The sequence below is a fragment of the Littorina saxatilis genome, linkage group LG1 (assembly GCF_037325665.1).
Source record: "Littorina saxatilis isolate snail1 linkage group LG1, US_GU_Lsax_2.0, whole genome shotgun sequence".
In the NCBI taxonomy this organism is placed as follows: Eukaryota; Metazoa; Mollusca; class Gastropoda; order Littorinimorpha; family Littorinidae; genus Littorina; species Littorina saxatilis.
The window spans coordinates 18,466,013-18,490,719 of NC_090245.1; the positions used below are offsets into that span (position 1 = coordinate 18,466,013).

The 24,707-nt window shown below is 41.5% G+C and overlaps 2 protein-coding genes across 3 annotated transcripts; one reads left to right on the forward strand and one right to left on the reverse strand.

Moving 5' to 3' along the window:
- Window positions 1-1,044: 1,044 nt before the first annotated feature.
- On the forward strand, window positions 1,045-23,447 carry LOC138963700 (proline-rich transmembrane protein 3-like). Of its 2 annotated transcripts, XM_070335557.1 has the most exons (6): window positions 1,045-1,446; window positions 1,900-2,030; window positions 2,314-2,405; window positions 4,662-5,534; window positions 19,398-19,569; window positions 21,118-23,447. In XM_070335557.1, the coding sequence occupies exons 4-6, from the start codon at window positions 4,769-4,771 to the stop codon at window positions 21,347-21,349; spliced, it is 1,170 nt and encodes a 389-aa protein (XP_070191658.1). In that variant the 5' UTR covers window positions 1,045-1,446; window positions 1,900-2,030; window positions 2,314-2,405; window positions 4,662-4,768; the 3' UTR covers window positions 21,350-23,447. The 2 variants fall into 2 exon arrangements, with proteins under 2 accessions (XP_070191658.1, XP_070191651.1); XM_070335550.1 differs by lacking the exon at window positions 1,900-2,030 and having other exon boundaries at window positions 1,045-1,626.
- On the reverse strand, window positions 11,911-16,721 carry LOC138963689 (uncharacterized). The gene is made up of 2 exons (XM_070335539.1): window positions 15,256-16,721; window positions 11,911-13,561 (listed from the first exon to the last, which is right to left on the reverse strand). Exon 1 carries the CDS (start codon window positions 16,473-16,475, stop codon window positions 15,270-15,272), a length of 1,206 nt encoding a protein of 401 aa, XP_070191640.1. The 5' UTR covers window positions 16,476-16,721; the 3' UTR covers window positions 11,911-13,561; window positions 15,256-15,269.
- Window positions 23,448-24,707: the final 1,260 nt, after the last annotated feature.

Below are 24,707 nucleotides of genomic sequence, written 5' to 3' on the forward strand. Positions count from 1 at the left end.
ACAATTTATATAATTAACATGTCAAAAAATTAAAAAGACATTTCAAAATGCATTATGAAAATCAAACAATGATGAATATTATCACAGAATTATTTACTTGTTTCCAAGAGAAACAGCATGTAGAGTTCCTTGAAGGAAGTTTCACTGAATTGCATTTTAATTAAATCAGGAATGGAGTTCCACAATAAGGCGCCAGAATAAGAAAGACTTGATTTGTAAAGGTCAATTCTAGGGGTTGGGGTAATTAATTTGTTTAGTTTTCTTGAATTATTCAGTTTGAAATTTGAGGCAATGAATGTAGGTGCATTCCCTGACATAATTCTATGCATCATTGCACCTTTGTTATAGGTAAATCTTAATTTGATAGGAAGAATCTTTAATTTTTTATAATCAGACGTAGAGAGAGATGCATTTTTTAAAAGAATTAATTTAACAGCTCGTCTATGTAAAGAGCACAAGTGTTTCAAAGTGTTTGCACTTGCAGAGTCCCACACTGTGGACGCATAATCAATAGTTGATTGAATATATGCCTGAAAAAACAGTTTCCGTGTGCGTAGGTCTAGAAAGTGTTTAATTTTTGATAACTGATATATTTTTTTAGAAGTATTTTTACAAAGTGTATCTAAATGTTTTGACCAAGACAGATTATTATCAATGGTTATTCCCAAGACTTTATGGTTATCAACTTCAGTTACATCTTGATTTTGTATTTGTAGTTTAGGAAATTTTGATGATAGATTTTGTCGTTTTTGTCTAGTGGTTAGAAGCATGCATTTAGTTTTATTTGGGTTTTGAGAGAGAGAGAGAGAGAGAGAGAGAGAGAGAGAGAGAGAGAGAGAGAGAGAGAGAGAGAGAGAGAGAGAGAGAGAGAGAGAGAGAGAGAATTTGCACAAACACACAGTGACACACCCACACAACCACACACACACACACACACACACACACACACACACCAACAGACAGACAGACAGACAGTCAGTCACACTATCACTGTCTGTATCAGACCCACCCAGCAAAATATGCAGAAAGGACATGAGTATATTCACACAGATTATGATATCCTTCTAGAGAGAGAGAGAACGAACGAACCAACGAACGAACGAACTAACGAACGAACGGACGAGAGAGAAAGTGGCAGACAGCTGGAGGCAGACGGAGAAAGTGACAGACAGAGAAAATGGCCGACAGCTGAGACAGACAGAGTCTGCCCTTATGCGATTTTTGTTAAGCAAGAAGTACTTTGGACTGCATCTTTAACACACTGCCAAAAAAAAAGCACCAACGTTTTATAAATCCATCGCGCACATGCCCGCCCCTCACTTCAAACAGCTTGTTATCAGTGCGAGGGGATCTTCAAATCGACACGCGTTGCCTTTTAGGCGAGGCTTCATTACTTTTCTCAAATCTTTCCTCTTTTGGAGGGCTTTCCGTATCAGTCGTGTGTGGGTGTGTGCTTATGTCTGTGTCTTTGTAAGCAATAATTTTCCTCAGGCAACGAAAGGTTTCCGGCTGGAGGTCGTTTGAAGTTTTTGAATATTCGCACTAGAGTTAAACTCAATGTTCGATAACGTTGTAAGATGCTGAGGTCATAGTTTGGAAATTTATTAGAAGGATCCTTGAAGCAAGGTACTTAAAATTATTTTCTCGTGTCATTTTTCATTCTATTGTTTTGAGGTGAATTAGTGTTTTCTTAAACTGAGATCGTGGTTTTAAGTTCATCAGAAGGATCTTTGCAGATAGAGAGATAGAGATCTTTGCAGCGAACTACTTAGTACTTTCTAAAAATAAATTGTTTACCATGTCAATCTTTTCTGAAGTTTTTATTGTGGAGTAAAAGTGATCTTATTTCAAAGTGAATTTGATTTCCCAGTGATAAAGATTAATTTGTTCTTCACTTAGTGAACAATTCTGGGTGAGACTCAGCGAGTTGATATTCCGCTACATTTATTCTTGAGGTGTACCCGAGAACCAAATGATCTGACGAAAAATGTCAAACGCGCGGATGACGTCAAATGGAAAACAACTGACCGGTAGGTCCAGTAAATTTGTCAAAATCAAGTAGCTTTTTGGACAGTTTGCGAAACAAAATCAGCTTAGACAGAACTGCAATATCATAATGTTGGTAATGTTGAACCGCATTTTTGTGTCGACTTTTGACTTTTCCTCTGTGACTTCTTACCTTGATATTCCATTATGTGTTCCATGCATAGAGCAGAATATCATAATTATGTACAAACCACATTTGTGTGTCGTATTTTCCTCTGTGACGTCTTTCCTTGATATTTCATTCTGTGTTCTGTGTTCCATGCATAGAGCAGAATGGCGGGTTGCTCGGGATCAACTAAACGATGAACGACACGAAGAAGAAGAGGATCAAATAAACTGCATGGTACTCAGTCTGTAAGGTAAGAAACTGTTGAACCTCATACCGTATGTTTCTCAATGCTGCTTATATGTTACGAACACGCGAACTGTAATGTTACAAGGCTTTTGCAAATGTGCTCCCATGTCGTCTGCCAGCGCCAGGGGCCAGTTTCAAAAGATAGCAGTGAACCGACTGACAGCGACTGCCCAGTCGATCGACTGTGGTTGATCGCCGGGTCACCGAAAAGCGCGTTTCATGAGCGAATCACCGTCACCCGCGGACAACCACAGTCGACCGACTGAACAGTTATCCGAATGGCCAAGTCGAAGGCTAAATTTAGCAACATTACCACTTCCGTTTGCTCATTCGCACGTGGAAATGGCCGATTTTGAAGAAAAAACTAGTCTCGGCCCGCTCAAAATAACAATGATCTACCGAGACTTTCAGTAATTCCTTCGCGTGACGTCTAACCCTCTTACGCCATAATGTGACGTCTTCAAGACATAATCCTGACTTGTCTCCTGGATTACTGCGTCATGATAGATACATTTCGAAGAACAATCACAAGGTTTGGCTCACAATCCAAAAAAGTGTGAGCATTCTGCCATTGACTGTGCGGATAATTACATTTATTTTCGGTTTACCGCAGTAAGCCGAACACAGTGTTGGGCATTTAGGAACCTACGCTAACATGATGGCGCGAGCTTCCATTCAAATTTAGCTTAGGCAACCGAAGGTTCGATGACGTCATCCAATAGTCACATCACAGAAGGAAATGTACAAAGGCTGAACGTATAGTAGCCCATTTTAGCTCGACTTATTAGACAGATAGGCTTGAGGAGAATGATAATAACAAAGTTATTACCAGAGTGCAGACCTCAATGATCGTAAGAACGCACAATTTATTGTTTCCTGATGGTTATAACCGGAAGTATCTTTCGATAATGGGGCAGACAACTCCCGTAAACTCTTCTTTGTTGTTGTTAGTTTAATGGCAGCGTAGAGACTTACCATTTTGCTCTTCGGCCATGCCATATGCTGCTCTTCAGACAAATCTGCTTCAGTTGTTTGTCTCCATCTAAATAACTATGCCACTTGAATTTAGCGGAGAAACATTTCATTTTGGCTAAGTGACGGCAGGCTGACGTCCGCTCGATAGCTGCATGTAAACGTAAGTAACAGCTGTTCGTCAGCCATGAAACTAACGACAATAGAAGGGAAGTAAGCCTCGAAGAGTTTACGGGAGTTGTCTGCCCCATTATCGAAAGCAGCTTCCGGTTATAACCATCAGAAAACAATAAATTGTGCGTTCTCACGATCATTGAGGTCTGCACTCTGGTAATAACTTTGTTATTATCATTCTCCTCAAGCCTATTATATCTGTCTAATAAGTCGAGCTAAAATGGGCTACGTTCAGCCTTTGTACATTTCCTTCTGTGATGTGACTATTGGATGACGTCATCGAACCTTCGTTGCCTAAGCTAAATTTGAATGGAAGCTCGCGCCATCATGTTAGCGTAGGTTCCTAAATGAGTGTTGGGGGGAGAGCATCACCGTGTTTGGCCGACTTCCGGTGAGACGACCCGCAGTCGGCCGACTGAAATTTTGTTCGTGAAACCCGATAACGTCGGATTACTGTGGTTTTCTCGGACAACTGCAGTTGGTCGACTGTGTTTCTGGCTTATGACACTGGTCCCTTGTCACACGAAATCGCTTGAGAATGTGCCAGTGTAATCTCATGTTGTGCTTTAAAATTTCTCTGTTGCAAGTGCTGGCACAAAAAACTCTGCCCGTCTGTATCTTTATCCCTAACAGCACCTCTCCCATTCCCCCTCTCTCAAGATTCCAGGCATGGGAATTCCAAAATAGAAAAAACTCTGAAAATAGGCCGAGGTCCAGGGGCCGTGAAGGCCCCGGCAGGGTAGAGGGGCAGAGCCCCGTTGGGAGGAAAACGAATTTTAGCATTATAGACCAATATTTTGATGGTTCTCGTGTAAGCAAATAATGGATTCAAGTAAAGAGATGCTCCTAGACCACATGAAACCCTGGTCAGATCTATGGTGGTGACCAATAATCATTTACACGAGAAAGTACTTTTTTTAAACGCAAGATTGCAATTATGTGTGCTTTCATACTTATTACAGCCTTTGCATTATTTGTAATTGTACCAGTCATGCCTTCTGACGTTCAGATTTGGCTAGCACAAGCAAGGTAAGCCAGGACTAAGCCCATACAATCCTGTGAGAACTTTGCCGTATTAAAGATGTACGGTTCTTGTTGATGTCTCCAATTTCAGAAGCACACTCAAACGCTGCACCAAAGATGGAACCTGATCATTTCGTCCCACGGATAAAAAAAGGTTAGACCCACACCTGCCTGAAGTCGCAGGAACCCCGGCAAATTATGTCTTCCATGCCAGAACCAGCGGAGGCTGTTTCGCAACCAGAACAGACCGAGCAAAGCCTCACTTCTGCACAGCCGGAAGTGGCATCAGGTGGCGCATGGGCGGAAGTGAATGCGGAACCCGATACCGAAAACTTCGCCGGCGCAGACCCGGAAAGCTGGCCAGAGGCTGCACCGGACTGGAACGAGGCCAAGTCGGAATGGGACGAAGCCTGGCCGGTGCACGTGTACTTTTTCGCCTCGGCGTACCTGGTCGTGTCTGTGGTGGCGGGGTACTTCGTGCTGATCTCCCTCGCCCAGCGGGGAGGATCTCGGACTTCTATGAACAAGACCACCATAGGTCTCAACGCTATGATCATCACCTTCGCCGCCACTCGAGCCTTGGTGCTATTCATCGACCCTTACTTCTCAGACGGTGTGTTCCCCTTTGTCGTCGCCCGTCTTCTTTGGTCTCTGGGAATCCCCGGTTTTACCGCCTCCTTCAGTATCATGCTGCTCATCCTTCTCGACACCACCAAGCTGTCCCTAGCGCCACCGCGGTTCCAGAAGGTCGGAACCATAGGAGTTATCTGGCTCGTGCACGTCGTGGTGGTGGCGACGACGGATTTGTTGATGATGTACGTTGATGAGGGCGACGTGCTACCGCTGCTGGTGATTTGCCAGATGCTCTTCGTGCTGTATGGGGCGCTGGTGTCTCTTGGATACGGATACGTCGGCGTCAAGATGAGAGGCAACCTGAAAGCGTCCTCACAAGGGCACCACGAAGGTGAGTTTGGTTGGCTGGATTGTGTAAGTGTTGAACATATTGAGTACATGCTTTTCACGTGCTTGTTGGCTGGATTGGGTTAGTGTTGAAAATATTGAGTACATGCTTTTCACGTGCTTGTTGGCTGGATTGGGTAAGCGTTGAAAAGATCGAGTAGCCTACATGCTTTTCACGTGCTTGTTGGCTAGATTGGGTAAGCGTTGAAAAGATCGATTACATGCTTTTCACGTGCTGGTTGGCTGGATTGGGTTAGTGTTGAACAGATTGAGTGCACGCTTTTCACGTGCTGGTTGGCTGGATTGGGTTAGTGTTGAAAAGATCGATTACATGCTTTCCAAGTGCTAAAATTGTGTTTGGTTGGCCGGATTGTGTTAGCGTTGAACAGATTGAGTACATGCTTTTCACGTGCTGGTTGGCTGGATTGGGTTAGTGTTGAAAAGATCGATTACATGCTTTCCAAGTGCTAAAATTGAGTTTGGTTGGCTGGATTGTGTTAGCGTTGAAAAGATTGTGTACGTATGCTTTTTAAGTGTTGAAATTGAGTTTGGTAGGCTGGGTTGTGTAAGTGTTGTAAAGATTGACACTCGTTGCTTTTTCAAATATTGAAAAGCTCGCTTTCGTTCGCATTTCAATGCATTTCAATATCTAAAAATCCAACTCCAATCTGATATGACACAGCAAGCCATGCAGTATTCTCAATTTCAAGTGCTGAAATTGAGTTTGGTTGGCTGAATTGCGTTAGTGTTAAAAAGATTGTGTACATGCCTTTCAAATGCTGGATGCTTTTCATTCACGCATACTTCAAAGGTTTATGGTTCTGTTAAAGGAATGGGAGGGGTTGGGAGAGGCAGGTGTCATTTAAAGGGCCTGACGGGGTGATATAGCTGCACGGCAGTCCTTCATTCCTGTGGTGAACTGTCTCCTAGAGTGATGACTTGCTGGGGCCCATCCATTCTTTGACACTGAACATCCAGTTCTTTCTCCGCCCACACCAGCTACGACTTTTATGCAAAGGGAAAGTTGAACAACACAGGTTAAAGTTTTTCTTTTAAGGCGGGGAAAAGAAACTCATGTGTAAATTTCAGTGTCTCGTTGACCTTCCGTTTTCAGGGAAGAGTGTCCATAAAGCGTTAAGATATATATATGTCCAAAATGAAATTCTGGCTCTTTTTCCCGGCCATATCTCAGTTTCTTTTGTAAAAGCTAATTTTGTATCTGTTACATTTTCTTCTCCCCCCTGCATGTTTCTATGTCTCAGGGACAGAAAAGAGGGTAATATTTCAATTAAGATAGACGTAAAATACCTCTAAAATGACTGCTTAAGTTACTGCTGAACAGTGTTCTGCATGAAAGTCTGCATGAAATATATTGTTTATTCGAACCCAAAGCGGCTGAAAGCCCTGAAACACGGAAGTAGGAAGTAGAACAGATTTTTCGGCCAGGACTGCATTAAAGTCTGCATGAAATATATTGTTTATTCCTGCCCAAAGTGGTTAAAAGCCCTGACACACGGAAGTAGGAACTAGAACAGATTTTTCGGCCCGGAGCTGGAGGAAAAGTGTCTTATCTGTCACACAATCCAGGTCACCTGAAAATAATTATGGAGGAAAACAATATTTCGCGAATAATGTTTACAGGAAAACTGGGGAGGAAAACTGTATGCACGGGTGTTACAAAAATGAAACGAGGTAAAACATGACAGTTAGTATGTTGGGCACAGAGACACTAAGTGTTTACACAGTTTGGGGGTTTCCTGTTGAAATGCGTGCGGCTTTAATAAAGGAGTTTTGAACTATAAAGACAAGTACTGATTTTGTAATGAGATGCAATTGCTTCCTCACAAGGTGTCCATCTAAGCACTCACGTATACAAACGGACTGTTAGACACTGCAGAGAGAGAGAGAGAGAGAGAGAGAGAGAGAGAGAGAGAGAGAGAGAGAGAGAGAGAGAGAGAGAGAGAGAGAGAGAGAGAGAGAGAGAGAGAGAATTGAAACTGATCTTTATTGCAAAAGGATAAAGGTTTCAGGAAAGCCTAATCTTCCATTCTGTCCTTTCTACAATGTATCGCTTCAAATACATGTATGTATAGGCTACAACCCTTGTTGCGTGTTTGAAGTGTGATTGCAAATATTTGGGAACATCGTCATTTAGATTTAACTCAGAATAAACAACTCTGAAACAGCGAGAGAGAGAGAGAGAGAGAGAGAGAGAGAGAGAGAGAGAGAGAGAGAGAGAGAGAGAGAGAGAGAGAGAGAGAGAGAGAGAGAGAGAGAGAGAGAGAGAGAGAGAGAGAGAGGGGGGCATCTTGCACCTTGTATAGATAGACAGACAGAGACAGGCAAAGAGAAAGACAAAGAATTCTTATTTTGTCGCATACATGACATTATTCCATTTCTTGCACAAAGGAAATTATTCAATTTCTTTCCTAAAGAAACGTTGGTCACGCATGTTTTAATTCGATTAGTTCCCCCCAACAAAAACTAAAGCAACAACAACAGCACTTGTGAGTTCAAGTTTTCTTCGTTGGCCTTTTTGCTTTTCTTTCATTAACTGCCGCCTATTTACATGCGTATTTACGGCCGTTCAAGTTGGCTTCACGTTTTTGCATCCACCAAAGTAAATCTCAACATTATTTCCATTATTTCGTTTTGGAAATGAAATTGCCGACAAAGGCGCAAAGACACAAAATGCGACTGAAGAAGATTGATCTTGTATTGCTGAAATAAGGTTTTGATCTTTATTAAATGATTGCCCTGAGGCTTAAGCTTACTTCATTACACTGCTGCCGATGTAACACGAGAAAATTACTCCCACGAAATTTTTACTCCGGAGTAAAAAATTCGTACGAAAATGTTACTCCCTTTACAAAAAAAGCTCTCCCCCATAACACGAGAAAATTACTCCCCACGACAGGTGAGTTCCGAGTAAACATTTCGTACACAAATGTTACTCCCCTGACGAATAAAAAACGAATAAATTACTTCACCCTAAACACGAGCAATTTAACTTCCCATGCCAGGTGTACGAAATTTATACCCCCTTGTCCCCTGTTAGTCTTGGTTGTGGAAGGGGTGGAGGGAGGGTAGCGCGACATTCCTTTGCGCGAGATCACACTGGAAGTAAAAACAAGTCGCGTAAGGCGAAAATACAACATTTAGTCAAGCTGTCGAACTCACAGAATGAAACTGAACGCAATGCAATTTTTCAGCAAGACCGTATACTCGTAGCATCGTCAGTCCACCGCTCGTGGCAAAGGCAGTGAAATTGACAAGACGAGCGGGGTAGTAGTTGCGCTGAGAAGGATAGCACGCTTTTCTGTACCTCTCTTCGTTTTAACTTTCTGAGCGTGTTTTTAATCCAAACATATCATATCTATATGTTTTTGGAATCAGGAACCGACAAGGAATAAGATGAAAGTGTTTTTAAATTGATTTCGAAAATTTGATTTTGATCATAATTTTTATATTTTTAATTTTCAGAGCTTGTTTTTAATCCAAATATAACATATTTATATGTTTTTGGAATTAGAAAATAATGAAGAATAAGATGAACGTAAATTTGGATCGTTTTATCAAAAAAACTATTTTTTTTTTTTACAATTTTCAGATTTTTAATGACCAAAGTCATTAATTAATTTTTAAGCCACCAAGCTGAAATGCAATACCGAAGTCCGGCCTTTGTCGAAGATTGCCTGGCCAAAATTTCAATCTATTTGATTGAAAAATGAGGGTGTGACAGTGCCGCCTCAACTTTTACAAAAAGCCGGATATGACGTCATCAAAGGTATTTATCGAAAAAAGAAAAAAACCGTCCGGGGATATCATTCCCAGGAACTCTCATATAAAATTTCATAAAGATCGGTCCAGTAGTTTGGTCTGAATCGCTCTACACACACACACGCACAGACACACAGACACAGACACACAGACACAGACACAGACACACACACACACACACACACACACACACACACACACACACACACCACGACCCTCGTCTCGATTCCCCCTCTATGTTAAAACATTTAGTCAAAACTTGACTAAATGTAAAAATGGGGAGTAAAAATTTCGTGGAGGGAGTAATTTTTTCGTGCCTTGGGGAGTTCTTTTCTCGTACGAAAAATTTACTCGGAGTAAGAATTTCGTACGAAATTTTTTACGTCAGTCTGAAAGACAAACCCGTCCTTTCCTTCGTCTGTTAACCTTTCTTTGACATTTTTTCAAAACTCTTTGAAACTGTCACGGAAACGGAATTCCAAATTTGGCATCGCAGACAAACGATCAACAATATTTACTTGTTGGAATTATTTTTCTGTCCCATTGTATGCTACGTTGTCCTGAACAATCACGTCATTTTAGCTGCACGGACTAGTTTACAAACAGAAAATAAAGATGGATAAAAGTGAACAATTGTGTGCACAAAGAAACATATTGATCCTTTACAATCTAGGGTGAAATGAAAAGCGAGTGTCCGCGGAATGAAAATTGAAGAGCAGACTCTAAACTATTGTTGCATGAAATGTTCGTTCACATTACACGAAAAATAAACACTGTTCTGTACTCAAGCAATTTCGTGTTACAGCAGAATATTAAGATGGCGTTGATCCGGTTGTTCGTGTTCTAAGTATTCGACCATGACTAGAAATCAAGCATGGTAAATACTTTTGAATAACAAGGCTGATAACGCTGCATCAAGTTACCCGTAGTGTTAGGTGTAGTTGTGGACGAGCTGCACGCGCAGAGCTCCAGCCAGTCATGACAGTGTAGAGTTTCACTTTAGTAGCAATGCGAATCTTGTAATGCTCACATGGCCGATGTGCCGCTCACCCTTTTGTGTTTGTGATCATGTGCCCGGTTTGGGATAACAAGGTAAAAATTGAAACTGTTTTAAGATGATTGATTTAATACAACGAACATTTGCAGGGACCGAAGAATATCCCAACCAACCAACCAACCAACCACCCACCCAACCAAAATAAAACAAACACCGCAAACCAAACAACAAACAGACAGACAGACAGACGGACAGGCGGACGAACGGACGGGCAGGCAGAAACAGAGACAGACAGAAAGACAGACAGTCGGACAGAGCGATCGATCAACCAAACAACCACCCAAACAAACAACAAACAAGTGTCTGTGTGAACAATAACACCCCATTAATACGGAACATTCACACAGTATCGGGATCAGTAGAGAACACAGTCAACGAACCCAAAGAATGGTCGATGAATCCATTCATTTCACGGTGATGAGTCTGCAGACCACTGAACCCATTGAGTGTTTGATCTTTGCACCCAGTAACATGTTCCAGCCAAATCAGTTGCTTAATGATTATGAACATTAAAAGCTTGTGGTGATCCACCTGAAAGTCACGCTGTCCCTTGGCACACATATTAACTTGAAGACAAAGACACGCGTGCACACTCACGCTGAGAGAGAGAGAGAGAGAGAGAGAGAGAGAGAGAGAGAGAGAGAGAGAGAGAGAGAGAGAGAGAGAGAGAGAGAGAGAGAGAGAGAGAGAGAGAGAGATTCGTTTTCTAATAAATACTATTAAACACGTTTTCCTTTGACACGTTGTTAGTGCCAATTGACTTCAAAGACGATTTGTGTATGTACCCATTGAAAAGGCTTTGATTTTTAACTCTTATGGCTCAAAAAGCAAGTGTGAGGGAATTCCGCCCAGACCGCTAGGCTTGTTCTGCTATACAACTGCTTGAATTACTGACTTATGAAAGGAATACTATTGATCTGACCCTTTTTGTTTTGTTTTTATGGTGTGTGTGTGGTTTTTTTTTTTTTTTTTTTGGGGGGGGGGGGGGGGGGGGGTTCTAGCGAATTTGACGAATCTAAAGGATCTGGGGAATCCACTGTACCTTATAATTAGAAACATAAACGAGTACTTACGTAGGAAGTCGAAGTTTGTGTAGAATTCCACGATGCAGTTTACCGGAACGGAGGAATATACGAGATACGCGCATGCGTGGACGGTCATAATTTAAAGTACAGGTCTACCAAGACCTGTCAAATTTATCTTGAGAATACCCAATATCATGGTATTCCTAAAGATAAAATAATTTGTTACAACTGATAACATAAACCAATACATGTAATCATAGTAATGTTTCAAACAGATGACAATATCGTCATCTTCCGAAGTCAAGCAAGGGAGGGAACTAATAAGGGAGGGCGTATATTCCTCCGTTCCGGTAAACTGCATCGTGGAATTCTACACAAACTTCGACTTCCTACGTAAGTACTCGTTTATGTTTCTAATTCCACTTCACGCAGTTTCCCGAAAACTGCGTCATATACGAGACTTTAAAGTCGGTTGAACAAATTCCAATCACACCGATTCATCACAAAGCAACACATTGGTAATACGAGAAGTAATCATGGAACATTTATTCACCTTCGGAACTCAATATTTCGTCAATCTTTGCATTTTCGCTGTGTAAATGATTTGCTAATATAGCAACTTAGAAGCATACAGTTTCAAATAATACCCAGATCCTTCACTGACCAAGTGCTTCATTTGAAAAGATTTGAACTTAATAAAGCAGTACACAATTGATGAAAAACTTTTCATCACATTCGTCCATTAAAAAGTGTTCAGTCCTGCAGAGTCCACAGGCCCTGCATCTGGTCTTCATGGTAAAACCAGTTTGACATAATTCAACTTTCAAAAAAGATTCCTTCTTTCAATAATGTCACTCATACAACACAGAAAGATTCCTTCTTTCAATGATGTCACAAAAAACAGCACCAGATATCTTGACATCCTTAAACGTGCTTAAAAAATCACCGGAAAAAACAGCATGTATCCATTCCACATTCCAGTTATTTCTTTGGTGCATAGTAATTCAATATAGAATTAGTTACTGATGATTTACATTTGCTTTCCTGAGGTTTATTGTAAAACTTATGGAAAGTGGATGCTTTAGACCAACCGGCCGTCTTCAAAATGTCTTCCAAAGAAACTCCAGATACAAGCATGGCAGATGAAGCAGCTCCCCTAAAACTATGGGAACCAAAGTTCTGAATTCCAGCACAACTTAACACTGTTTTCATCCATCTGGAAATTGAGTCTTTAGATGCTGGTCCATGAGGCCGTTGAAAACACAGTATGAGCTGATCAGAAGTCCTCAATTCAACAGTCCTAGAGATATACTCCTCCAGGCATTTCACAACACATAGTTTTTCATCAGAATACTTCAAAAGCTGTAACGCTGACTGATGATAACCAGGTCTCGTACTCTTTAACTTGTCAACAATATATATGGTACAACCTTTATCATGTATCTGTACACAGCTCAATTTTAACGCATGAATGGTTTGCAGTCTCTGTGCTGAAGAAAGTAACAGCAAAGCACACAACTTAATTGTCAGATTTTTCAATGTTAGCGCAGAGTTTTCTTCTTGGTCTCTGAAGTAAGATAACAAAATAGAGACATCCCAAGTCAGCTGATAACGTGGCATTGGAGTTCTTAACTCAAACACACCTTTAAGAAAACGAACAACAGCAGGATGTGAACCAATTGTTTTTTCATTCCTAGTCTGCACAACCGATGACAATGCACTTCTGGCAGTGTTAATAGCACTATAGCTTAGGCCTAGCTTGTACAGTTCTGTCAAAAATTCCAACACTTCAGTCACAGGCGCAAGAACGGGATTATAACCCCGTCTAGAACAGAAAGTGATCCACTTGCCGAGGTAAGATGCATACTGTTGTTTTGTTGACTGTCTCCATGAGGCGAACATGATTTCAAGAGTCTCTCCTTGAACACCCTGTTTTTCCAAGGCTGTCCGGATAAGCTGCATGCCATCAGCTGAAGTTGCCTGTGGAGTGGGTGGAGCGTGTTGCTGTGGGGCAGTTGAAGTAGTCGGGTCCGCTTCGGAAGAAGAACTGGTTCTCTGGTCAGCATCCTCATCATGAGTGGATACCAAGGTGCGGTTGGCCACAGCGGTGCGATCAACAGCCCATCTGCCTGATCCCTCTGCCATTTGCACAGGACTTTGTGCAACAGGCTGAAAGGAGGAAAAGCATATATTAGCCACTTTCCCCAGTTAACAGTGAAGGCATCTACAGCCCATGACTCTGGGTCAGGTCCCCATGAAATGAATGGTTTAATCTGGTAATTAAGGCGTGACGCAAACAGGTCAATTTCTGGGAAAAATAGTTTGCGAGTGATCAATTCAAAAACACCACTGTCCAGTTTCCATTCTGTCCTGTCATTAACATTTCGAGATTCTGCATCAGCCTCTTCATTATCTCTCCCAGGAATGTGACTGACAGTCAGCCATATGCTTCTTTGCTTAGCCCAGAGCCAAATGTTCTTGGCGACAGTGTTGCACTCTGCAGAATGAGAACCACCCATCTTTTTCAGGTAAGCGACAGCACAAGAATTATCAGATAGTACTTTAACATGCTTTCCAATCAGCAGACTCTGAAAACTCTTCAAAGCGTATTCTACTGCTAGTAGCTCAAGCACATTGATATGGAATTTTTGTTCCAGTTTTGACCACCTTCCGCCAGTCTTCAATGACTGACATACAGCTCCCCAGCCAACTGATGATGACGCATCAGTTTTTATCTCTAATTCAGGGTCTGTTTTCTGTAAAGGAAAAAAGCTGTTTTCCACATTATCAATCCACCAATGCAGTTCTTTTTCTGCTTCTGTCGAGATGCATGTAAAGGCTTCAAAATTTCCTTTATTTCTCTTCAGTGCTGAGGATTTATTTTCCTCCAGCTGTCTGTAAAACAGGGGACCCCATATTACTGCTGGAAAAGATGCCACAATTTGACCAATAACTTGAGCCAACTGTCTGATAGTTGTTTTCTTTTTAGTTATCAGATCTGCACACGCATTCTTTATTTTCAATGCTTTTTCAGATGACAGGGTAACTGACATATTTTCTGAGTCTAACAAGAAACCCAGATACTTCAATTTTCTGCAAGGGATCAAAACAGATTTTGTTTCATGGATGACAAAACCCAATGACTCAAACAGAGATACTGTTTTCTGAACATTTAGTTCACATTCTTCAAACGTATCACCTTGCAAAAAACAATCGTCAATGAATGACGCAGACAAAAAACCCTGTGATCTAAGGCTTGCATACACTGGCTTCAACAGTTTTGTGAAATAGCGAGGACAATTACACAGGCCATTGGCAAAGCAGGTATACTGAAAAAGTTGACCTCTCCATCTGAATTTGAGGTACTTTCTAAATTCTGATCTAATGGATACAGAATAATAAGCGTGACGCAGATCCACAGACGCCATAAAACAACCAGGTGTTATCATATCTGTTGCAGAAGTCAAACTTTCCATTTTGAAATGCTCATATGCAACCGATTCATTAAATCGCTTTAGATTCAGTATCAGTCTGAACGAACCATCTGGTTTCCTGACAAGAAAGATAGGAGAAATAACTTGGTGTTTTTCATTTACACTCTTTTCAATGACACCAAGATCAAGTAGCTTTAGAATTTCTGCATCCATGACTTTCTGCTGATTGCCTTGGACCTGATTTGAACTTGCAGAAATGTTTGACAACTGATCATAGTCAGTAATGGGTATTTCAGCACCCTGAACCATACCAAGTATGAATTCATCTGATGTAATTTTTTGCCATTCTTCAAGATATTCTGTCAATCTACCTGCTTTGAAATGTAGTGGTCTGTGTATTCCTTCACTCGGTGTACAATCATCACTTACCTTACTTTGTGGCTTTAATCTTGAGATCTTCTCAGAAAGTTGCGGCCCCTGCCTCGCTGGTAGCCTCGTGTCCTGCCTCTTTGCGGGTAGTACATAGCACTCCTGGCTCTGCCCCTCCCCCGAGGGTAGTACTGGCTGTCCCAGTTTTTTGCATGTGGAAAAAACTCTCTTCCTTTCACCGACTGGGTGAAATTTTGCCCAAGTTTAGACGTTGAGTCAATAGTCGCACACACATTTTTCAAGTCATCCCCGAAAAGCTTGTCGGTGACAGGAATTTCTGTCGATAACAGTTTTCTGTATTTTCTGTTAACTTGAGGAGCCGTGACAATCTGGGCTCTCCTGTCCACACTTATATCGCTACTGGCCTTCAACACCAATCCTATAGCGTCCATCAGGTCCTTAACCCGAGACTTGGCCACAGCATCTTTATCAGCCAGACACGTATCCGTCACACTCGCAAGTGCACATACAGCTCTCAGAAGTGTTTTCTGAATTGACTGTGCCCGTAGATCCTTGGACTTCGCAGAGTGGTCCATAATGTCCCAGATTTCAGAGTTAACACGTGGGACCATGATTTTGCAATTTTCCGGGCGCCTGTGTTTTGCGATTTTTTCTTTTAACTTTTCGTCACTCATTTTCCCTTTGAACATTGTGAGAATAACCTCACCGAGGTCTGTGTTAATTTTTGGGCCCACATCTTCTTCATTTTCATACTCTTGTGCAATGTCTTTCAAATCGAGATCATCGTTCTTACTCGTGTCGAGTGTGTTTTGATTCAGGTTTACAAGGCGATTTACCCTTTCATCCAAATCCAAGTCTTCGCTGTTCTTGAATCTTTTCTGAGTAAGCACCTGCTCTCCTTCATCATCATAGTCCGTTACTTCACCCTCTTCAGAGTCGGATTTATATCTAGCCTTTCGTGACATGTCCGTGTCGGAAGCACGTTTTGAACTTGATGGTTTTGCCCTCTTCGCTTCTGACGTGTCGTCAGGTTTCTTTGCGGTTTCAAAAAACCTGGTTAATTCGGCTAAAATACGCTCGTTTTGACGTTTCATAGCATCAAAATCAGACACAGGCATTGTCACTGTTTTTGTCACTGACGTGTCGTCCAGTAATGTTATTTCTGTTTCTTGATCCACATCACTAGATGCATCATGAAGTTCATCTTCGCCATGTGGCCGTTTTTTCCCCCGATCACGAAGCCGGTCAGAGTCAGACATATTGGCCTCAAAAGTATATGAAAACTATAACAAATACTCCAGACTTACTTGAAAGAACACACAATCAACTCTCAGCGCCAAAGAGAAACACAATAGCTTGCGATGAACTAAAACAAGTTCGGATTTACGTCGATTTTGTCAGAGCAAAAATCGACACACGTTCGACCGCCATTGAACGCGCGTGATATGACCGTCCACGCATGCGCGTATCTCGTATATGACGCAGTTTTCGGGAAACTGCGTGAAGTGGAATCTGGACGTACACGGCGCGATTTGCTCGGAAACACACGTGTATGGTAATTAATCCAATCAAAGTGGGGGAATGTGCTTCAGGGCGGTGCATCTTTCCGGTGTCGGAAACAAAAAGTAGTCAAAAGCGCCTCCTGGCGGCAAGACGACGGCCCTCATAGACGCGGCCGCCTAGTTAGACGAACAGCGTGCACAAACAAGGGAAGTAACTAAGTGGAAATTACTCAGCTTGATTTGAATACCTTTACGATGATTACGAATGGCTTGCGAATACTGAAGAATATGCATTCCTTGCGAATATTAGTGTAAGAGTAGCTTTACAGAACCAAATAACAAACAGAAAAGAAGAAAAAAACAGGAATACGTATCTTTGATCAGGAACAACCCATATCTATTCGGAAAGTTCATATCGGGATCAGCAGGGAAGATAATAGACGGATCCAAGGAAGAGTCGATGAGAGAGAGAGAGAGAGAGAGAGAGAGAGAGAGAGAGAGAGAGAGAGAGAGAGAGAGAGAGAGAGAGAGAGAGAGAGAGAGAGAGAGAGAGAGAGAGAGAGAGAGTAATTCGTTTTCCATTTAATACTATTATTATTAAACATTACTTCCTGTTGTCATTTGTTACTGACTTCGGACTTCAGAGACGAATTTGTATGCATACAGCTTTAACAATTTAACTCAGGAACCATGAGAGAATCCATTCCAGGCCAATAAACTTGCTTTGCTTGTTAGTTTGCTTGAATCGCTAGCAGATTAATTATATCACTAACTCAATGCGTCCCTGCCTGCCTACTAACTTACTAAACCATTCATTCAATCTATCTTAAGTTAGACATCTTTGATCTTCAACTAGCAAACCAACCAGTTAACACAAGAAAGAACTGTTCAGCCAACAAGCAACCAGCTTACTAGCAAACTCTCAAAACACAGCCATTGAACACGCCAAGTGAATAAACATCGCTTTTTTTCAAGTTCCCCAAATACAAATTTCGCCGTACTTTTTGTTTGAAGAGAACTCATTTTGATGCACTCTTCCATTTTCTATTCGATTCTGTGGTACTAATATGGAACTGCGTCGCCCATTACACTGGGTGCTTAAAAAGAAAAACACAACAGAAATGGCCGAATCGATAGATATCGATTCCACATTTTAAGGTAGGGCCTACATTCCTCATCGTTTTTTTGTTTTTTTTTGTTTTTTATCGCATCATAACCAATGTCCCTAATAGGCGCTAGTTTCCTGTGAGGACGTTAAGAATAAAGTTACCTTCCTTCCTTATCGTGTACGGCGTCTTAAATCTTCCAAGGATTTTGCTTGGGATGAGAGCATTTCTCCACTTTGACACTTAGACAAAATCACCAGGCTAGCTACTTTGTACGCAGAGTGGCCTATTTTTTAAATATTTTTATTATTATTATTGTTTTGTCATTGATTTCGCTAACAAAATAAATAATAAAAGTAAAATATCCCAATCAGCACAGAAAACAGACAGATTGTTGATTTTTGGTGTGTCCTCATGGGCGGATGCGAATTATCACATTATCCTAGACTTAGAGACGGCGAACATGTCCCCCCACACGAAAAGGGTGGTACCTTTAAAGCTCATTAACACAAAAGCGTAAAACTAATCGACCGTATCCGTGCCACACCCTCCGCAGAGTTATGTTATGACGTGGTTGTCACAGGCCATTGATTTTTGCTGAAAATGGTAACAAAATTAAGAACATTTGTTTTATCCTAATTTTCCCCCACTTTATTCTTTGTAATTGTCATCAGTGGATGTCGGTGCTGTGGAAAAACAACAACAAAAACCAACCAACTAAACGAAGAGACAGACAGACAGACAGACAGACAGACAAAAGAAAACTCAATCAATCAATCAATGACGCTTATATCGCGCATATTCCGTGGGTACAGTTCTAGGCGCTCTGCAGTGATGCCGTGTGAGATGAAATTTTATACGGCCAGTAGATTGCAGCCATTTCGGCGCATATTTACCTTTCACGGCCTATTATTCCAAGTCACACGGGTATAGGTAGACAATTATTAACTGTGCCTAAGCAATTTTGCCAGGAAAGACCCTTTTGTCAATCGTGGGATCTTTAACGTGCACACCCAATGTAGTGTACACGGGGGGAGGGTTCGGACACCGAAGAGAGTCTGCACACAAAGTTGACTCTGAAATAAATTTCCGCCGAACCTGGGATCGAACTCGCGCTGACAGCGGCCAACTGAATACAAATCCAGCGCGCTACCAACTGAGCTATATCCCCGCCCCCGCTATAAACTCACCCAAAACGTGATCTCTCTATCTAACCAGCTCTCTCTCTCTCTCTGTGTCTTACTCATCTCTCTCTTTCTATATGTATATCTCTGTCTCTCTTTTTCTCTGTCGCTGTCTCGCTGTCATTGTCTCTCTCTCTCTCTCTCTCTCTCTCTCTCTCTCTCTCTCTCTCTAGCTCTCTCTTTCTCTCATTTTTGTTTTCTTAGGTACAAGTACAGTATCTTCTGCTCATTTGTTTCCGTTATCGTGCTTCGTGTGAAATGATAATCACACACATTTCTGTCCACAGCTCATCCATTCTTTCTAGCAATAGCAGATTAATGCTGCACAACTCTGGCGCACTGTTCTCTGATATATTCTCTTATCTCCCTTGGTAAACTCAATGTCGCAGACGACCAAGACAAGAAGCTCCGTCGTCTGGTGGTAATGACCTTCCTGTCCAGCCTGGTGGCCATCAGTGTGTCCGTCATCAACGTCTACATGCTCTTCAGCCAGTTCGGAGCTTACGCCGACGTCAAGTTCGTCCAGCCCTGGCCCTACTGGGGGGTCCACACGTGTCTACGGTGAGTAGGTAGCGAGGTCCAGGTCTGAGGTGCACGAAGCGTACCTGGGCTGAGATGCACGAGAAAGCTATATCAACCGGATGGGAGCCAGCCGCGGTGTAGGATAGGTTGATATTGAGATTTGATGTGATTTCAACCAATCAGACCCCGCGGTTTGTTCTCACCCGTTTGGGTGGCACCCGCTTTCGCTTCGTGCACCTCAGCCCCGGGTACCACCCAAGTAGGTGGGGTCTCTCTCTGTGTTATCGTATTTGATTACATAAGCAGCGTATAAGTAATGATTATTATCGTTTGTCTCGTATTTTATATGTTAACCAATTACTGCCTTCCATAACAAATTGTTACATTTACTTGAATTTACATGTGGCATGTCTTAGACTTGATGCTCTCTTCCTATGCGCTGCCGTCCTTGTCTCTCCTTGTGGTTGTTAGTACTTTCTTCCCCCTCCCTTTTCTTTTTTTCTCTTCTGTAGATTCTTTTGTTCCTATTTAGTTCCCCATCCCCATTCTTTCAATTTGTTCTTCTGGTTTATTGTTGTTATGTCCACCATTACGAAAATGTGTGTAATGTAGTATTTTTCTGGTCACGTGATATAAGCATTTGCTTGAGTGCGTGTCCTAGCTGTGTGTTTCGAACTGTTCATGCAAAGAAATTCTGAATAAAATGTTGTTTAAACCAAGTAGGTGGGGTCAAGCTGTTGGCTTTGATTGGTTGAAATCACAACCGATCCGATCCCGCGGCTGCGTACCTCCCATTTGGGTGGCACCCAGTTTCGCTTCATGCACCTCAGCCTCGGCTACCACCCAAGTAGGTGGGGTCAAGCTGTTGGCTTTGATTGGTTGAAATCACAACCGATCCGATCCCGCGGCTGCGTACCTCCCATTTGGGTGGCACCCAGTTTCGCTTCATGCACCTCAGCCCAGGGGTCGCGCTGACTTTGAGTGATTTGATGTGTGCAAGCTGACGCAAAAGAAGACCTATATAGGGCAGAAATATGGCTTAAATGCGTATGGCACCTGAAAAAAGAAGCAATATTCACCTGAACAAAATGCATTTGTGATGCAGAATTGTGCAGTAAGCGTGACCCCTGAGGGCACTTGCAGTGAGCGTGACCCCCGAGGGCTCTTAATTGTTCCTAAAGTTGTTTCCATTCGTCAACAATCTAGAGCTATTTGGTTGAGTAAGCTATCTACTAATGACGTCATGTAGGAAAACGTGTCAGTGTCAAATTGAATTCCAAACCTTTTTTTTCCCGTCAGAGTTTTCAATGATCTAGGCTACATGTGATTACTTGTGATTACGATCGGATTGACACCTTAGCTTCACGCCGCCTTCTTTCTACCCTTTTCGTTGTTACATTTAGTCAATATTGATTAATTGATGGGTAGACTCAAAGAAACAGTTTCTCTGCTATAAACCATATTCTTAAAGTTTTCCACAAACTGACCTCGATTAAAACTGAATGGAATTTACAAGATTGAAAACATGTACAATACGTACATAACACATGACATTGAACACTGACACTCTTTCAATTTCTCCCCAAGGTTCCTGGAAGTGTCAGCCTGCAGCCTCGTTCTGATGCTCTTCTTCCGGTCAGGCAAGGGAGGTTACCGCGAAAGTTTCTGCGATCGGTGTCGTTGGTGGAGAAGAAAAAGTTTTGTACATCCAAGCAGTGAGTCGGAGAAAGCAGTGGAACCACCGTACACCACTACGGTCGCTGGACTTACGTGGAAGCAACGCAAAGAAGCAGAAACACGCGACACAACGCCACAGTGAACGAGAATGCGACTAAATCGAAGGCTCCAATAACAGGGTTGGACACTTGTCGCATTTTTGCGACACAAAGCCACAGTGAACGAGAATATGCGACTTAATCGAAGCCGGAAGGCTCCAATAACAGGTTTGGACACTTGTCTCATTTTTGTGACACAATGCAGCAGTGAAAGAGTATGCGACTTGACTGAAGGCACCAATAACAGGGTTGTACACTTGTCGCATTTTTGCGACACAGCAGGTGGATTTTGTGACAAACTAAGACAGCACATTTGTTGACAGGCTGCCAGAAATATCATGATAGTGCTAGCGCTACTTTGCCTGCCGTGCGACACTCTATTCGCGACATTGCAACTGGAAGCGGATTTTGTGACAAGCTGGGACAAAGTGCGCGAGACCATGCTAATAGCTGCAACAGTAACCGCGCGCGCACAATACACAACAAGAGTTGCAATGTGGAAAGATATACTAATTCTGCTTGTCTTTCAGGAGAGACTCGTTCGAAGGACGATTTAGTTCTTTTCCTTTAGATTCTGCTAAAATGTCCGACATGTATGTAAATTATTGACATTTATTCATTTCTGAAGACATGCAAGAATCTCAGAAGAAGCCTTCTTTCAATACACAGCAGCAGCTATAGGGAGCAACAACACTACCGTCATTTTAAGCTGGACAGGGTTGCGTCCGTTTCTCAAAATGTTTTAACATAGAGGGGGAATCGAGACGAGGGTCGTGGTGTATGTGTGCGTGTGTGTGTGTAGAGCGATTCAGACCAAAGTACTGGACCGATCTTTATGAAATTTTACATGAGAGTTCCTGGGAATGATATCCCCGGTCTTTTTTCTCTTTTTTTCGAAAAATACCTTTGATGACGTCATATCCGGCTTTTTGTAAAAGTTGAGGCGGCACTGTCACACCCTCATTTTTCAATCAAATTGATTGAAATTTTTGCCAAGCAATCTTCGACGAAGGCCGGACTTCGGTATTTCATTTCAGCTTGGTGGCTTAAAAATTAATTAATGTCTTTGGTCATTCAAAATCTGAAAATTGTAAAAAAAAATTTTTTTTATAAAACGATCCAAATTTACGTTCATCTTATTCTTCATCATTTTCTGATTCCAAAAACATATAAATATGTTATATTTAGATTAAAAACAAGCTCTGAAAATTAAAAATATAAAAATTATGATCAAAATTAAATTTTCGAAATCAATTTAAAAACTTTCATCTTATTCCTTGTCGGTTCCTGATTCCAAAAACATATAGATATGATATGTTTGGATTAAAAACACGCTCAGAAAGTTAAAACGAAGAGAGGTACAGAAAAGCGTGCTAACCTTCTCAGCGCAACTACTACCCCGCTCTTCTTGTCAATTTCACTGCCTTTGCCACGAGCGGTGGACTGACGATGCTACGAGTATACGGTCTTGCTGAAAAATTGCATTGCGTTCAGTTTCATTCTGTGAGTTCGACAGCTTGACTAAATGTTGTATTTTCGCCTTACGCGACTTGTTTATTAAATGTCTTGAAAGGCTTACTACATTTATTTGGTTTTCATCGGTATATATTGTAACAGATGAGACAGCATAAGCGTTCGCCCAGATTTAAAAAGGATGCTAATGGAATCTGTTGCCACTTTGCGTTACTTCCGTCCAGCAGCCTCATAATCCATGAAATTAGAAATGATGTTTGTACATCTTTGACATTAATCATTTTCAGACCTCCAAGATTTGTCTCTTGGCACATTACTTTTCTATTAACTTTTTCATAAGCTCTTTTGTTTGAATATTTTTTCTTCCAGACAAATCGGAATAGAGATGAATTTAGTCTTGATGAAAAGTATAGGACTGAGGACAGCAGTGGAAAAAGTGGCCACATGGCAGGTACCTAACCTATTGCTTAGTGTCTGCAGTGCAAAAGACAGATAATCTGATGGTAGATTTGCAAATGAAACGTGTTTCTAATTTATAACTTCTAGCATTGTCTCTGGTTGCTACCAGATTTAGCTAAACTGTTTTGGAACATTTCTGATTTAGATAAGCTACCTGAGTGGTTATTCTTAGTTACATTTTGCTTTAATAAAAGATAAGTTAAAGCAACCTCTGTCTTCGGTGTCTTAATTGTATGCTCCTCTGCCTGTGCTATATATCCTTTTCCTTCCACCCGACCTTCCCACATGTATAAGAGGGAGAGAGAGAGAGAGAGAGAGAGAGAGAGAGAGAGAGAGAGAGAGAGAGAGAGTGGGTGGGTGGGTGTGTGTTTGTGCGTAAGTGTATGTGTGTGTATGTGTGTTTGTTTGTAAAGGTGTGTATGTCCGTCTGTCTATATGTGCGTATGGGGGTGTGTTTTGTGTGTATGAAGTGTGTGTGAGAGAGTGAGTGAGTGAGTGTGTACGTGTGTAGCTTGGGGTATGTGTGTGAGTGTGTGTGTGTGTTTGAGAGAGAGAGAGAGAGGTTTGTCTTTCGCTGGGGTATGCAGTGCCTTGGCGTTGCACATCTACTTAATTTTTTCTGTCTTCCAAGCTTTATATTAAGCTAATAAAATGAGTAAAAAAGTTTTTTTTCTTTCTGAATTCACCTGTTACATCACTATGTTGCATGTTCTATTTTGCTTCCCTATTTCTGTTCTTAAGTTTTGATCATCTGACTACCTTGCTTGTCTATTTGGAAGATAATATGCACTCTTTTCTGAAAAATGAGTAGGGGGTGGGGGTAGTAAAAGCATCACAGATCAAAATTTTGCGCGACAAGAGGTATATTTCTTTTAAAATTGGCAAAGAGGGATAACTCAACTTGTTATTTAACACTATTTCTGAACACTGTAACCACTTTAACACTTTTAATTTATGTTTGACTGTGTTCCATGCTTCAAATTGGGCTTCAAAAATGAAAACATAAGGGTTTTTTTCTCCAAATTCACCTATAAAATCACTATGTTTGATGTTCTATTTTGCTTCCCTATTTCTCTTCTTCAGTTTGTGATCATCCGATTGTTTTTTTGTTTACATATTCACAATACAATGTCACAAATTCTTCAGTAGGGTTTGCGTGAAAAATTCTCATACCTATGCTCAAACTTCAGTCGTTATCTCAAAATTTTGCGCGACAAGCTCTATTCATTTTGTTTTTTTCCTGATAAACAAAACACTGAACTAACATAAAAACAAACCTTTAAAACTGCCTAACCACTTTGAAATATGGCCTTAGGTGTATACTCCAGCCTTAACAAAACTCGCATAAGGGCAGACTCTGTCTGCCTCCAGCTGTCTGCCACTTTCTCTCCCGTCCGTTCGTTCGTTAGTTCGTTCGTTCGTTCGTTCTCTCTCTCTCTAGAAGGATATCATAATCTGTGTGAATATACT

What these genes read in the sequence shown, in the direction of transcription:
- LOC138963700 (XM_070335550.1), top strand. Translation starts at nt 4,769, where the DNA reads ATGTCTTCCATGCCAGAACCAGCGGAGGCTGTTTCGCAACCAGAACAG. An exon ending in CTCACAAGGGCACCACGAAG is followed by an intron (nt 5,535 to 19,397) that starts GTGAGTTTGGTT and finishes TCAATGTCGCAG; the next exon opens with ACGACCAAGACAAGAAGCTC. An exon ending in GGGGTCCACACGTGTCTACG is followed by an intron (nt 19,570 to 21,117) that starts GTGAGTAGGTAG and finishes TTTCTCCCCAAG; the next exon opens with GTTCCTGGAAGTGTCAGCCT.
- LOC138963689 (XM_070335539.1), bottom strand. Translation starts at nt 16,475, where the DNA reads ATGTCTGACTCTGACCGGCTTCGTGATCGGGGGAAAAAACGGCCACAT.